Source organism: Megalops cyprinoides, chromosome 2 (genome assembly GCF_013368585.1).
Source record: "Megalops cyprinoides isolate fMegCyp1 chromosome 2, fMegCyp1.pri, whole genome shotgun sequence".
NCBI classification, from domain to species: Eukaryota; Metazoa; Chordata; class Actinopteri; order Elopiformes; family Megalopidae; genus Megalops; species Megalops cyprinoides.
The window spans coordinates 21,681,543-21,699,228 of NC_050584.1; the positions used below are offsets into that span (position 1 = coordinate 21,681,543).

The 17,686-nt window shown below is 41.2% G+C and overlaps 1 protein-coding gene across 2 annotated transcripts in view; it reads right to left on the bottom strand.

The window, feature by feature from the left end:
* Positions 1 to 17,686, bottom strand: part of ptprn2 (protein tyrosine phosphatase receptor type N2) — a 189,893-nt gene that overhangs the window by 161,587 nt on the left and 10,620 nt on the right. For both annotated transcript variants that reach the window (XM_036521610.1, XM_036521609.1), the window contains exon 2: positions 13,950 to 14,000. In XM_036521610.1, the coding sequence (XP_036377503.1) occupies positions 13,950 to 14,000 (51 nt within the window). The remainder of the gene's footprint in view (positions 1 to 13,949; positions 14,001 to 17,686) is intronic.

Consider the following 17,686-nt stretch of genomic DNA (forward strand, 5'->3'; position numbering starts at 1 on the left):
TTGCCTCAATAAATATTGAGTTGTATAAATTCATAACATGTAAAATTACAAACTATGTAAGTCGCTCTGGGTAAGAGCATCTGCTAAATCACAACAATGTACTGTAATTCTTTCTGTACTAAACAATAAAGGATAAGATGACAAAAAAACAATGCTTCTTCACAAGTTTAAACCATGCCGTTTTGGGTTTGAAACAACTATGAAAACACTGTTTTGTGGAAAAAAAAGTTGCACACCATGTTGCTTAAATTGGTAACTACCTTTCAAATTGGTAAAACTAAGCAGGACATGCTTAGTGTTTAATAGAAGGAAAGCTGATTATTAACCTTGATTGTAGGACAAGGAGCTTCTAATGTGAAGAACATAAGAACATAATGCAATCATAAAAGTTTATTGACTTTGAAACACTGTGACAGTGATTAGAAAATGTCTAAATGTACACTGACACAAAGTTGTTGCAAAGTCATTTAATGCACTGGACGTGGTTTTATTAAACTCGTCTGTGGTTAAACTTGAACTCGGAGGAAAATGCAAAGATGACAGCTCATTTTCTTCAACGTTAGCTTACAGTTCGAGTGAATTAATTTGTTGCAAGTTTACAGCAACACAGTTGCTTCATTAATGCAGGTTCCTAGCACTCTGAAGTTCATTGGTGCGTATTCTATGTGTAGCCATCCATATCCAATGCGCTCTGGTATTCATCAGCTAAGCACAGACTTATTAAATTATTTCATTTTAATTAGCACCGCACGCCCTCTGTGCTATCATTTGCATCATTATTACACAGATTACAATGTGATACTGGCCATTGTGGAATAAGCACCAGGCTCAGTGTTCTCTAAATGCCCCTCAGACCTGCAATTGGCAAATGAATGCTTTCAGGGTTCCAAAACTGAAAAACAAAAACAAATAAACATAAAAAAAAGCTATTTTCTAAATGTGGACAGGCGTCAGAGCTGGCAGAGTTGGCAGGGGGCTGGTGTCTCTCTGTTCTGTGACTGTTTTAAATGGCAGGAGAGGCTGGGAACGCGCAGTATCTGTCTCACGAGGCAGACGTTAGCAGATGCAGGAGAGAGGAGGCTTTCAGCATTGAGCTCATGTGATCAGAGCATGAAGGGTGAAGGCTGATTCTGTCCTCACTCCCATCACATGGGAAATTTGTATTGGCTGGCACAAAAGGCCTTAGTTGAGAAGACACATGTTTATTCCTATATTCTAATGTTAATTTACTTCACCTGCATGTAGCACAGCAATTCATGTTCATGCAGACATACATGACGTAGTAAGTGATTTGATGACAACTTATACTGTTGAGTATTTTCTTCCTGCAGTCCCTTCATATGGTAGCACCACCCACCACACATCATGCATTGAAAAATGCGATAGATAATTTATGTGCAGAACAAGTGTAGACATCCATATGATATGATTCATTTTGCCCAAATATGTAACACATATCTGCTCTATAGTTCCTTACCATTAGCTAACTATAGTGTGTCTGAGAAGCCTATGTAGTAGCTCCACTGATGTATTTGGTCCAGATCTTTATTTAAAATGCCATATATCTGGAAACACTCATTAATTGAGAGCCCAATATTCCAATATCCAATATGCCTCTCTCACTTCTATTCTTCAATCTGTTGATCATCCTGCTGAAGCAATCAGGAATTCTATTCTCATCCCTTTAATTTTGATGTAAGAATTGCAGCTCTGGGATTCCTGCTTTTTCACCATTGCTATTTCATTGGAGGGTTCTGATCCTAATGCATTTAACTGCTGAGTGCGGACCAAGGGTCAGTACATGGCCCTCCCCTGCCAGCTTTCCACATGTAAAACTTACTGTTCCCTCACCCATCCCATCCACCCAACAGCCAGGCAAATGAGCTTTCAGCAGTTCACTGATTGTCCTCATCACTGTAATAAAAACCGTGGAGGGTGAAACAGATGAAACAGAGACAGAACCTTTTCGAGCGCCACAACCAGGAGAAAGCTGAAATTATGGCATATAATATGGCCTTCTTAGCTCTTAAATGGTAGAGCTGTCTAATCCCTCATTAATGTGTCCCTGGTATAAATGGCTGTCTCTGTTGCTTTTACCTCTTTCCTCTGACCTCCACCATGGCTCTGTGTCTCTGTGGTTCCATTGATCGTGGCCTCCCTGCCACTCCTGTCATACTTAGCCTTTCTCCACTCCCACTCCCTGGTGGTAAAGCCAGCTGCTCCTGAATGTCAGGACAGTGCCATCCCACCTCACCTTCCAGCACACCCTGCCCTGTCCGTCCCCAAAGAAAAAATCTGATTTTTCACACCGACTGATGCTGTGAAACAGTACGTGTTATGGCAAGAAAATTCTGAATAGTGTAAATCATAAATCTGTATTTGATTCAATTGACTTGATTTGATAACACTTTAGAACATTATCTACTGCATGCAGCAGCATTTAGATAAGAATATTTTCATTATTTCATTATTTCATCAAACATTCAGAGTGTCAGACATAAAACGTACAGGTGTCTCTCCATTCAGGTATTAAACCTTGTGACTTGAGATATTTGTGCTAATTGACAAGATCAGACAAAAGATGCACCATCTAATTTAATGAGGTAAAACCTGGTTTGAATATTTCCCCGCATTCAGCTTTAAGCAAACCAGCGCTTAAGGGCATTATTGATAGAGCATCTTTAAGACAAGCCAAATCGCTCTCAATAAAATGTGCTATGACACCCTCAACACAGTTTTTACAAATTAAGGAGACAAAAATCAAATCGATGTGAGTTACTGAACTTACACACAACTGATTGATTTTTGTGTATTTCAAAGTAAAACTGCATTTCAATTTCACTCTTGAATGCACAGGACATATTTCAAGGGAAGGCAGGCACGGCCAAAGTGGCAACACGGTGCTGACTAGGCTTTTAACACTAAGATTAGCTCATTTTTAAAACAGAACTATGAGACAAACATTAAACAAAACAGCAAGTCCATCAACAGCATTTGAATATTAAATGGTACAATAAGACAATATTACTCTTTTTAAAGCTCCATGGAATTCAAAAGGCATGTCATGTCATAAGAAAAAATTATTCACCAAAATAAATTACTCAGATGTCTCTCCCAATATAATGTTAAATTGAAATACTTGAAAGTATATCAGTGATCTGTGTGTAATTGTTTTAGTCTACCCCCACTTCTGTTCTGATCAAGCTTTTCCCAGAAATGACCTTTTTATATTTACAATGAAAAAATTTTAATGCACATATTTGAATACATACTGTACTGCAGTTGTTTCCATTGGAAAGATAGTGTAGGGTGTAATAAACATATTTCACCACAAGGTGGAGACTTAAGTAGTGCAAAATAGTCTGAGAAAGGCTTCGGATTTATTTAAGGCTTGCGGGTTGCTGGTAAACTGGTGTGTGTGTGTGTGTGTGTGTGTACACACATTGAGATTATACTAATTACAATATATCGAGTACATATTGAAGTTAGCATAGCACCCCCTGGTAGCAGCCTAAGTAGCAGCCTTGAGAGTCAGTTTGAATGATATCCACTCATTTAGCTGATGCAATAGTTTCTCTTTTGGCAGTACAGTTAACTTGAAACTTATATTGTATAGCAGAAAATGTATCATTTGAGAACCTATTGATCATTATTAGTTAAGACAGTGAGTGCATTTTTATTGATGTACTTTTGAAAAACAAACAGTGCTTTCCCATGTGGTTGGAACTGTCTAGAGCAGTGTCATTATGCACTGTGAACCAGGAGGTGCACATGGTGCGCTTTTGAAACTAACTGCTTCAGAAATACTTTTTAGTTTGACAGAACTGGAAAACAGAATTACAGATTTCAGTTTTCAGACCCTACACCCTGTCTGATGTGAGTAAGATCTGAATGAACTGGAGGCAGTCGCTGAAGAGTGTACCCTCATGAGCTGTAGCAACCCACCTCATTTCTTCCTGGTCCTGCAGGTGATAGTTTCATCCAAATCCATCGTTACCTTTTGCAGCTATCTCGTTCACGGACAGAAGGACAACCACGTAACCTCATGAAAAAAAGCCCCATCCAGGCCAGAAGAGGTGACTGCCGTACAGCAACCAGCATGACAAGAGGTCACACTCCAGCACGAATCAAACATGAGATTATGGACTCTTATTATGGGCCCTTTCATTCAATCACAACCTCAGCCACTGGTGATAAAAAGTAATTAATGTGTCCCACTGATGAGGACAGGCAGACAGACTGAGCAAAACCCAATACCTCCAGTGTGAGGGCAACCAGACTATACCTACTACAGTTTCAAGGCATATGTGATGTGACATGCTGTTATGACGATTAGTAAAATATTCCCCCAAAACAGGAGCACATCTCGGATAATGGTGTTCACTGTCTTGGTGCGGCAGCCACAGGCGGCTCAGGAAATTAGCGCATCTATCTTTCTCGTCTCATCGCCCGCCGCAATGCCAGCCTGCACGTCGATAAACGCTTCGTCGGTATTAAAAAACCCATTTGCCGAACGCCTTTACCCTCCGCCGAGCGCCAGCGAGCTAAGAAAATGTTCGGGAGGGGCAGAGAAAGGGAGTCCAGGAATCCCAGCCTGAAGGGCTGCAGAGGACTAAACGATCATACCAACGAGACAGAACGCGCCGGATCACGACAGATGTACAAGTGCGCTCTCATCCACAGAGGGGGCAAGATTAATGCACTGTTTCTGAGAGCAGATCGACTGGAACTTTTATGTAAATATTAACCTATTTTCCTGCACTGAGAGGGCCACAGGAGAGCTGGGGCTGAGCCGTTCCGGTAACACACAGCATTCAGAGTGCGCCTCGCCGAAGCACACAGGAGCTAAAGGCACTGTTACCTAAAACTACGTCTCTGTAAGCACCCACTAATAAAATCAGATGCATGTTAGCGCTATTCTGTCATGCCTTAAAGGATTATAAATGCTCTGAATATTGTATTGAAAAAAAAAAAACATAATTTTCCAAAGTGTGTTGACAACAGAATATGCTGGGCATCAAAAGAAAAGCATAACATTACATACATATATCTTTAAATTAAGATTTAGTATTTTTAATTAATTATTTTTGGCATTGGTGTTAATTAACTCATCTGTGTGTGGCTATGATCTGCTTGTCATTAGCCTTATGAAAAAAATACAGGGAAAAAGGGAAACACATAAAGAAAACAACAGGCTCTGCGTATAAAGAAAATAAGCATGTGCTATCGGTGTGTTGGAGACTAAACCAAGTCAGTGCACTGTCACTCACTATCTGGAGGGTTCACAGCCAGTAATTTCTAATCTGACCACACATTACACCTGAAGAGTTTGTCAATGACAGAGCTCAATCCGGGTGACCACCTCATCAATACCTCTGCGAGTAATGAGGTGTTATGCAACAGTCTGTCATGCATGTCTCACAAGCATGTTTCAGTCATTCATCAATATTCACTCAATAACATCAATACCAAAAGCATGTAATACCAATACGTAAAATTTGTATACTACATAAAAAACATTCAGTTCATGCATACATAGTGGTAAGTTTCCTCTGTTGCTTAATATATGTGCTAATTTCTTTAACAGATCAGAACACAAATACTGTTCAGATTTTATGGTTACAATAAGTATTCAGATTATATGGTTACCTTAAAGTCAGGTAATTAGGCTGCAGGGAAAGACATACATGCAATCTCCTTCAATGTGCAAGAAGATGGGAAGGTTCCAGGACAATGCGACTAGCAATTTACTGCCCATGGAGGCAAACATTGGGGGGGTTCAATCTTAACATCTTTGCACCCACTCTTACCCAACACTGACACGTACTGTACAATCCTACGCTGTCAGAGAAAGAGAGACTATTAAAGTCTGCAACTGTGTACCTCAGGAGAACACAGTGAATCATGTCTCACGTCAGCCTGCCAAGCAAGCCTGATACTTCAGGAGGATTCCTGTCAATCTGAGCCCTGCAGGGAAAACACACTTCCACAATAACAACCCTGATGGCAATCAGAAAAAGCCCCTTTCCGCATACCTGTGAGACTGTTTCAGGCTTTGAAACTGATGCATCAATGCTGTCATATGAGAAGCCCATGGACAATACTGAATAGATTAAGGAAGTCAATTAAAGTACAGATTTTAAACCAGCCATAGTTATTCCAATAAAAACCACTCAAACCAAGCTCTATTCTTATATCCAGTAAACACAGTACTGTCCCTACCTGAACTGGATTTGTCATATAACCTCTTGCCATAGCGACCAATCCTATATGAAAGCATTACTTGATAATGCAGTGTTTCTCGATGCATGGCTTTTTAGTAAGTACTCTGAGCAAATATGCTCTTTGACCACAGAGCAAGCTCAGTTTATGAATCAAAAGGCTGTGTTTAATCGATTTTAGGGTCGGGTTACTGTAACCACAGCGCATAAGAAATGAAGAGGAAGAGCCATCAGGACCGGCTGAGTACAGTCATGACTTTTTATGCAGTTTATCTGATTTCTTAACATCACAGTCTTTTACATCATTGAATGAACAGACACCTGTGTCAGAGATTCCGGGCACGAATGGGTGCTTGATGGCGGCAGAGTTTTTTTTCCTCTTCTTGGCCCGTGATTTGGATGTTACGGAATGTCAGCGGAGGACTTGAAGGTCACTGCCAGCCTTGACCACGTCCAGAGGGTTTGGGGGAGGTTGGGGGGGGCACTTGTCCAGATGGCTGTTTCGTATTCTCCCTAGCACACCGACCCCAGAGCAGCGCTGCTCGCCTGGCTGAACACAATTACATCTGATTCACACGCTCCACTGCAAATGGAAGACTTCAGACACCTTTGTCTGAAAGCGTTCCTGTCATCAATGCGAAAGCCAGCCCGACGTCCTTTGAAACGACTGACGAATGAAGCTGGTAAATTACAGTAAGATAAGACCCCTTACAAAAAGATGGGACATCACACAATTATACCGTGCACCACGCTCGTTTTGAGATCACAGAGTGAATATTCAAAGGGGGAAAAAAAGTGGCCATTAGCTTGTCCGTTGTGCTGGCATGCTTGAAACTCGTCTCATGTGTGTCTAGAAAGCAGTGTGAACTTTAACTGAGTGAGATTCAACTACAGGAAGTCTTTTTCCTTTCTCCCATATATTACCTGGATGAGAAAAACAGCCACAACAATACTGTTCTTAGGTTCCATTTTGGCATCAGTACCATAGCATTGTTCTGAAGACGGCTAGGCTGGTAATTAGTGGGATGTGGTTGAGATCCTGGGTGGGCTACTGCTGTTACACTGTATGAATGGATATGTACTTTATCAATAAGTTGAGGGTGTCTGCAAGGCAAGTCATAATAAATGAAGCTGTTAATTGGCTGACTATTTTTAAACTACATGCAGAGATATTGCTATACAATATGTCCATTTTGGGACATTCTATTGCCATAATACTGCATACGTTACAAATGGACATTACTTGTTCGGTTGTGAGATCACAGGATTTTTAATGACAAGAAGGGGTCAGTTAGCCCAGCTAGGCTCATCATTCTGCCTTTAGTCTAGGGTATATCTGGCATTGTCTCAAGCCTGGTCTTGAACATACTATTGCTCTCACTATAAATCCCGGTAAATGACTCCATGTATTGATAACCCTGAAATATATCTTTAACTAATATCCCCCCTCCACATATATACCCTTGTTCTGCTGACAGCACTCATCCTACTGTATCTCATGCCATCTACTCTTTAAATTTTTAAAAACTTCAGTCAAATCCAAGACATTAAGAGATAAAGAGATTAAAAGTCTTGAGTCTCTGTTCATAATTTATGTTTGGAACTAGTCTTGTTGTACAAAGCCCCTCTTCGTACATTTTCACGGCCTTCTATGCCCTTCTTATGGTGCGATGCCCAGAAATGAACACAGTACTATCACTGTGCCTGCAGTGAAGTCAAGCAGAACAGGGGTGACATGCTGCCTGCTCCACAGCCAGTAGGTGTTGCACTTTCTGTGTGATGAACTGAGCTGAACTGTTTCACGGAGTTGACGCATATTCCTGTGTCTCTCACTATCATCACTGTGATCCTGAGAGACAGCCATCACTGTCACTGTGAGAGGCAACTATCATTGTGAGTGTGAGAGACACCTGTCTGATTGACTGTGACAGACGTTGATCCCTTTTACTGTGAAAGACAGCCATCACTGTGACTGTGAGAGACAGGCACCACTCACTGCATGTGACAAAGGATGTTCAGCCATGAAGAAGAGGATAATATTGCTACTTTTAACCATGAAAAGTGGGTAATATTGCGATTGGCTGTATTTGTTCAAAGTTTAAGCACACTTGTTTTGTAAGAGCAAAACCATTTACTCAAACTACATTTGCAACTAGCCTTATTTTGATTTGAAAATGTAGTTGTCAGATCTATCAAACATGCTGACTTGTGTTTTCAGCATTACTTGTTTTACAGTTTAAAAGTTTACAGGACCTTCACTGAATTTAACATCTGTAGCTACAGCTAAGGCTTTTGTTTCCAAAAGACAATTTGAAGCTCTTGATCCATGCTCCAAATTGTCTGTTCTGGTCCTAAACCTTCTTCTTTGTTGAAAGGGATAAACCAGATTAATGCTAACTTTGAAAATGGCCCTCAGCTTGTCTCTTGCACTCACTCTCGCCACATACTCCATTTACCACAACTGTGTTTCCCTGTACTCAGAACTGCACACCTTTGTCCATTTAAGTTATTTATGTTTTCTTTTTGCAATGTATAAAAAAGCTATTGATTGCACAAGGTTAGTAACTCGTGAAAAGCTGAAATGTTCTGATCTCACTCTGGGCTGTGTCAGAGAAGCAGAAGGAATGGCTGTGAAACAAGGGGGTGGAAGTGTAGTCAGGAAAAGCTGATGGATATCTGAAATGAACCAAGTTGACCAGTCGTCGATACTGACACTCTACGGCAAATGAAATGTTGCTGAGCGGTCAATCCGGTACTTACATGCTTAGGTGCTGCCCATCAACTCCTCAGACAAACAAACTACATCACAACGTGACAGCATAAATGGCACTTTAATGAAAAAGAAAACCTCTCTGTCCAAGTCTTTTCAGGTTTAGGCCTGCTTCCGAGGAGTGATACGTTTGCATTGCATCTCTTTATTCCATTTAGCATAATGCTTGCTTTATTCTAGCGAAATTTTATCAGCCTACTTACATTATCCTCTGCATTTCTACACAGACAATTGTTTTATAATATTTATTATATATAATTTATATATATATAATTAATATTTATAATTAATTTATAATATAATATTCAACAGAATATGGGTGAGTCATATAATCCTCTTTAGGTATGAGCAAAAACATGACTAGCAAAAGGTCTGTCAGGTTAATAAATCTGTTGCCATGGAGGCAGCTCTGTACCAGTTACAGTATATAGCATGATACTTCATGTTTCCTGTTACACAGGAAATATACACATACTGTATATTGTATAAGTTCACCTGAATTTACATAAAATACATTAACCTGACAAATGTAAAGGGTTAAAACTGAACGAAAAATACCTCCACTGAACTGAACTGAACACAAATTAAACTCCTCCTCCTTAAACTCAAGACACAGTAAACTATATTAAAAAAATATCATTCTCACCACAAAATGCAAATATACATCCAAATAAAATGATCTGCCCTATATTACTTCCGAGGTCTGCTTTTGGACAATTTTTGAGCACAGCAGGTGGCGGGGCCCATTAAAGATGATTAAAATGACAGAAACGCAACCCAAGTATATCAATGAGAATCAAAAACGCTTGTAAAGTCAATCGAGAAATGCATTAAAACTCCATTTATGAACAGGCTATAAAGCAGCGAGCCAGCTGGGTTTCCTTGTGTATCCTTGCTGACCGTGATTCTCCCGACCGCCAGCGTGTACGAGGTCGCAGTTCCATGCCTCTGGCTCGAAAGTGTGCTGTTGCATACCGACGCTACAGGCGTCCTGTGAAAAGGGACGGCGGCCAAACAGCCTCCTCGGGCCAACAACACAACCTGCCCACAGCTGGCGAGTTTAACCATCAGTGTATGAGCGCAGCAGGTGACATTCGTTTGTTCAGTCAGGCCATTGATTGGTCCCTCGATGACCATCTGCCGCCGGCCTGTTAACCGCGGCGATGGCAAACACAGCGCGAATAGCAAACACAGCTAAATCTGGGCCACAAAGCAGCATGTGAGAAACAGTCCTCCCGAGGGATGTCATTAACCACAAAATGGCATGCACAGACAACTGATAAAGGGGGCGGAATTTCTTCTGTGATGTCATCGCAACATGCCCAAGTTTCACCCTAATGTGACCTGCGTAGTGTTACACAACTGCTTCCCGACAGATACTGCAGTACCTATACCGATCTACCTTCGGCATTCGCAGGGTACTCACAAGAAGAAATAACATTTTGGCTCCAGTGTGGCATCAATTTGAAGTAAACAGTTAATCTTCTATCTTCTTTTGTGTCAGCAACTCCAAAAAAGCTGACATTTTCTTCGCTGAAACCACTGCAAGCTTGCGTTGCATACTGAAGTACAATCATTGGATTCCACATGCACCACTACTTGAGAAGGACCACTACCTGAGCTGTTGAACTCCCTGACAGATAAGTGTACATGATCGTCAGTGGATGCCATCTGGCAGAGACAATGTGGTGACACAGGAAGCAACAGTCTTGGAGTGATCACTGAGAAAGATTATAACTGCAGACTTAACTGGTAACATACAGCAGGGCAGCCAGTTTTTTGAGTGAGTGGGGATCACGACTGACGTCTAGAATTTCAGTATTTATAGCTTCTGGATCTTTCCCAGAGATGAACAGACAAAAGCCAGCACTCAGCAACATCCAGTAACAAATCTTGTAGGTGGCTAGTTGACATGTAGAACACAGAAAAAACTCAAAGGTCTGAAAAACTGGAGAATCCTTCACAGTTTATGGGCAGGACTGTAGCATAGGGCTTGTAAACAAAAGGCCGCTGGTTTGATTCCTTGCCAGGGCACTGCTGGTGTATCATTGGGCAAGGTATTTAACCCATAATTGCCTCAGTAAATATCCAGCTGTATAAGCGGATGAAACTGTAACCTGGATAAGAGCGTCTGCTTAATGACAATAAAGGAACGTAATGTATGAAAATTGAAACAGGTAGGGTATATAATTGGCATTCACAGCAGCCAAAAGTTTATAAGAAATGGAAATACTTCTGGATCTTTTCATCAGTTACGGGAAATATTTTTGTTTCTATCAGTGCAGATTATACATATCGATTAACATACATAACGAGCCGATCAGCGCATGGAAGTCGTTGCCGCTGTTTATTCCTGGACTCCCATGCTCTGACACTCCTGTGCAGTCAGCTGCATCCCCCCCCCCCCCCCCCCCCTTCCCAGCTTTCCTGCAGTCAGGCCCTGTTGGCCAAGTGACTGATGGCCTGGCAGCCTGTCAGTCAGCAGGAGTGATTAGTGAGTGTCACGCCTCTCTCCGAACACCCCTTCACCCATTACTAATCACTGCAGATTGAATTTGGTTGCCCCACACATTCCACGTTCTCACCACCCCCCGCACCTCACCCCCAAACTCTATATTTAAATTTACACACTGCTCCTCCAATCCTTCCCCCAACCCCCCAACCACCACCACCAACAACAACCATCCGCCCACTGTACCAGCATCACACACGCTGGCTCTGTGCTTTTCCTGTGCTACCAGGTTGTCAGTCAGTCTGGTATGAATGTGCTCTGCTGTTCTGTTCTACTGTACTGCAGATGGCAGATTTTCCAACCTAACACCTCTGTGTTTAAATTTACACACTGCTCTTTCAATGTGCTTACCCTTGTTTATTCTTGCTTCATAATTCATTTTATACTATGTATATAATCATAGCACATGCACGATAACTTGCACGATAACTCAACGCATAATTGCACAAACTTCTTTCTATTTGTTGTATTTTATACCTCTTATTTATTTTATTCAATTTATTCTTTGTTGTTTTGATGTGTGCCGGACGGTGCAGTTGTGACCCTCAAATTTCCCTTGGGATTAATAAAGTATTTCTTATTCTTATTCTTATTATTCTTATTCAACATGCCCCTCGCCACCACCACATACATACAGACAAGCGCAAGCACACACACACACACACACACACACACACTACCCAGTCGCCTAGCCTCCCACTACACACAGGGTGAATCAGACAGACAAGCGTGGGGAAATCGTCTCATAGACGCAAAGAGGAGAGGGAAGAGGAAGCTGTCTCTTCATTCTATTTCACATTCGCATTTAGCACTGATCTGAAGACACTGACGGTTACTGGCGAATGGCTTATTACTTGAATATAGTCAGGAAACAAGTGAAACAGCTTTATCTTATATATTTATCAAGTATTCAGTATCACAGTGTACCATAAACACGTTGTGTGGATGCAGAACACCGCCTCATGTCAGACCTGCAGGGAGTCAGGTTGTTTTCTGGGATAAGCAAATGTAAATGGACACCAATATCATTATCTCCAGAACAGTACTGCTACAGCACATATCTGGTAGGTGCTGGTAATACAATGCTTTCCTCAGTATGGACAACAGACAAAAGACACACACAGCCATGTGCCAGAGCAGTGAGAATGGGATGTCTGCATGCCAGAGGGATTGTGGGTAATTAGGATTGACGCCTGTGAAATTGCAGCTCAGGCCAAAGCCTGCAGTCATGAGGGAACACGGCTCTCCCACCTCTGAACAGTGCCCGGGCGAGCTGGGAAAGACCAAACACACTAATGCATTCTGAGAGAGCAGTGTCTCGAGGGCTCTGGGGTTTTTTTTCCAAAATCTCTCGCTGCCCAAGCTTTCAAATGCCCAACTGTATCATGTGATTTAGAGAACAAATGCTGTAGGCTTGGATGAAACACTGTGTATTCTGAATACACAATGTCTAGGAAACAGCGCTTCACTACAAGAGGTGTGAATTCACTTGCATCAAGAATCTCGAGATATATTCACAGAAAAGCAATGAATGTTACATTTCATTTTTATAGCTCAGTTTAAGACTTGATATACACAACCGCAGCTCAGGAAATAGTATTAGTCTGCAAAATGGAACCTTATGCATGACACAAGCTCTGGAGATAAACAGCATCTCAGAATATTCCCATAAACATCTCTTTTAGAGACTCCACAGACAGGGAATACATTAACCTTTAGCACCCCCTGTGGAAAAAAATATCATCCACACATCAGTGTCAAGCCACACCTTGGTTTTAATAATACAGTTGGCATAGCTCTTTTCAAGGCGATGCAAACAAAAAAAAGCACCTCTCGCCCCGAAAACATGACATATCTCTTCCGCAGCTGACGTGGAACTGCCTCAGGCCGGAATGGGTCATTCATGAATTTGTTTTTCTTTGCGCAAGGCGATGTCACTCACATTTACCACAAATTAGAAACCATGCTGTGAGATGCAGGAGGCTGCTCAAAAGCAGGAAATGACTGAGCAAATGAATTCTGTTCAGAAAGGCTCCTTAACCAGCACGCTGGAAGAGAGCAAAGGATTGGATTTCATAATTAGCTGTGTGCTTTCACATTTCCCTCTTTGTTTTATCTGAGCGACCGGGTTCATTCTGAGCTTTCTGTCACTCACTTTATATTGAACTGACTTGACTGAATTGCAGGTATTTACTCTTTTCCTGTTTCACTTCCAATGCGTGATGGCTGCATATAGCAGAGAACAATCAGAAAATATCGCAAACTGGTGTTTTCAAAAATCACCCAGTTTAAATGAAATAAAAAGAACTGATAACATTAACCTTTAAACAGCTGCCACCACAGTGCAAATTCCTTCTTTTCCTTAGTGGACTGCACATATAATAGTCAATACAAAATATACGATATAGGATTTGATATAGACATAGTATACATAAATTCAGCTTACCGTTATTGCAGGTCTCATATGCCGAGCACAGCCCATTCTCAAACAAGCAGCCTAAAAGTGGAGAGAAAATAGTCAATTAACTTTACAGCAAACACTAAGACTGTCAGGTTGCATTTAAGAAAAGATTAGCAATGCCTGTTCTCCTTGCAGTTACACTGCAAATCTTTAAACTCTGCACACATGACATTCCCACAGGAGTGCTGTTTCTCATGGAGCAAGTGCTCTGCAATGTTGCCTCCTTATTTTCTGAACAGGTTTAAGATGTGAACCAAGCAGCCAGCCAGTAAACGTTTCATATGTCCAGCTGTTGGTCTGTGCACAACATGTCAGAAGTGCAACACAGATTTAATTTAGTCAATTTGAGACAGAACATTTTTTTCTGATTTCAATCTCTGAGAGGATGATTCCAAATTCCAGCTGTATTTCAGGGACCGCTTCATCCTTCATTTATTCTCCAAGCCTTGAAAAACATGTCCTGTGTATGTGGCGTTGTCCACAGTTTAGTGGCAGAGAATGTTTTTTTTTTTTTTGATGAATCACCTTAAAACCCTTGCGCAGTAACAAGGTTGATCATAACTAAGTTGCCACGAATATTCAAATCACTCAACCGCAATGCCATGCCATGTCACATAGCTTCCAGCATGAATGTTAACACCACGGCTATTTATAAATTTCCAATTAGTCAGCTTCCTTTGTCTAGTTACAGGCTCATATTTCAAGGCTGACAACCACGTTCCACTGTATAAATATTAATGCTTAGGAAACTTGGTGCTCCAGACTGATTTATGAAGAGACAGCAACCAGTTTACAGTTGCAGGTCCTGTGGGTCGTATTTCATACTTGTGCTCACCAGAGGTCTGATTGCATGCCACTTTGAATGGTTCATGTAAATCTCTTCCTCTGCCGTGGATTTACAGCCTCAGACGAGGGGGCAGGTGGTGATGCCCTTTTAGCTTAAGTGACTTCCTGATGAGTCTGAATTCACACCTCGCTGAGGTCTGTTTATCTGTTGCAGTTGCTATTGCTATTATCTATGGCAGGATTTATGCTCAATGTACAACATATACAAACGAATCTCGCTTAAGAAGTCTGTCCTAACAGGATCCCTGTCTGACAGCAGTTAGAAGCAACGGTGACCTGCTCTGAGATATGCGGATGAAACTATTCTTTCTACGCCAGATGTTAATGTCGGATGTTACTTTGGTGTGCCGCACCTCTACGTCGCTGTTTGACCTTTTGGCTGTAAGAACAGGCACTCCAGGCCTTTTCAACTGCAGCCAGATTCGAGCTCTGGCAGGATTAGCAACACAAACCGAACAGACTGTGTTTACTCTCGCAGATTTATGTTGGGATACAAAGGTGTCCTTGTGACACCAGGGCCTGAGATAACAGGACAGAAGGACAGTGGAGCTGTAAAATCTAACGCTGCTGCAGGACAGAGGGGAGGTAGGCAGGTCGACAGTCCTCCGGCTTCAGCTGTGGTGACAAGCTGTTTAATTCACCACCTCCAAACCAATACAGCTGTACAATTTGCCACCATTTGAGGCTGAAATCTTGCTCTTACACAAGTTGAAAATAATTTGTATCCTCTCACACAGTATAAATTGATGAATGATCACTTGGAGAGTATGTCTGAAGATAAGACATGCAGACCAATTCATTGTGTGTGTGTGTGTGTGCGTACATGTGTGCATGTGTGTGTATGTGGAAGCAAGTGGTGGCAATTAAACTATCAACACTATGCACTTTAAGGCAATTGAATCCCCTTCAGAAATAAATAGTACCCTTAGGTTGTTGTAGTAACTCACACACAGGGGAAGTCATACCCAGCCTCTGTTCAATAGAACCACCAGGCATTTATCACTGAAAAACAAATTGCATTGTTGTTGTTGGTTGTTTTGGTTTCTTTTTTTTGGGGGGGGGGGGGGGGGGGGTTCAGAACTTTACTGTTTGCTGATACCAGACTTTAACATCCCCGGTTGCCCAAGTGTAATTGTGCTGAGGCTTTGAAAAAAAATTCTAATGAACACTTTCGGCGAAAAGGCACAGAGTCACAAAGCACTTATTACGTCAGTTGCTGAATCATTTAAAAGTTCCCCCTCCATACTTGATACCGTTCTCTGCCTCTGAAATGGTAATTCATCTCAGCATTTCAGGCACAGCTGACTGCATCATGCCACCAGACTCCTTTCATCCCTGGCGGTGACGAAGGTGGGTGCACTCCAGTGATGAAAATGGATCACTGGAGTGTGTGGCGCGTGGGCGCCGGCAATGAGCTGAGCCGTCGAATAATGATAACAGCGGGATTCACGAGAAATGCTAATGATGGTAATGAGGACAGGAGAAAAGCAGAAAGTTTTTTTGGAGATGTTTGTTATTCCGGTCTCAGTATATTCCCGACGCATTGTTCCCCAAAGGATTCCACCTAAGTTCTGATTATAATAAACAAACTTTCTGCGGAAAGGCATCATTTACATTTAGGTTTCATAACTGCAAATGATACAACAGGACTGTGCTCATTTGAACAACTGTTCATTGCCTGCTGTGAGGCAAGATGAAAAACAATACATGCCTTCAGCAAAATTGAGAATTTTATTTATGAAACTCCAGGTCTCCCCAAAATTCAGGTCGCTGTTAAAGCCAAAAGAACATAGCAGACTGTATTCATATCAAATCAGAGTGACAAGTTTTTCTTACTTTATCTGATTATGTAGCTAGTACTTGTTGAATAAAACTAATAAAATGAACATGTTTTGCAAGAATATGTGGCTTTGCGAAGAAAAAATTTGCGAAGAAAAATTTCACAACAGATCAATATTACTCTGTTACAGTAAAATAAAATATAAAACAAACCTGTCCAGTAAAAATTAACCAGTCAATTAAGATAATTTTGTTCAAATAAAATAAAATAAATGCCACATAAAATTATGTGACCCTTGGTTTCAAGCCACTCCAATCAGCATGAAGTGTCCAGACTGTTCAAAAAGATTCAACTCAAATAAACAGTATTATGTAATGTAATGTATTACCATAATGATTACACATAGCAAATAACAAATCACTTAGTGCAGGGAGGTTTATTAAAAAACCCACAACATATTGTGAAAGGTTTGCTCTCTCTATCATCTTACCTGTTGTAATATGAAAGTTGTGCCATACAGTAAATATCCAACCTTAATCTGATGTCATATCAACAAAATCATGTCAGATTTCTAAATATTGCATTTAAATAGTTGCATTAGGGATACAAGTCACTAAAAAAGAAGAGTACATTATAGTCTGTACTTTTTCCACATTTAATGAAAGAAATTGTTCTCCATGGCTCTGAAGAAATGAACAATAAAATGTCATCCATTACACAATTATGGATAAAGTGGCATCATTCATCAACAATGTGGGAGATGCACAACCTCCTCCTTTCATTATATAAACAGTTTTGCCTTGAGCTTCATACATTTAGTGAGTCAGCAAAACATTAACTTGAATTGCAGATGAGGAAAGTGATGTCAGACTGACATAAATATCTCAGCTTTCTGAGCCAGGTGGAGCCTGTGCAATGGCCTGACGTACACGGCACGTCATTCATCCCGCTGTGGAGTTAATAACGACACGCCTCCTCATCCCGTGGATGAGGTCAGCAGTGCCCGGATGACAGGACTGCAGCCAAAAAGCCGTTACTAGGAGCCGGCTGAGATTGCCAAGGTGCATGTATATGTGCTCCCCAAGGGCATTTTCAC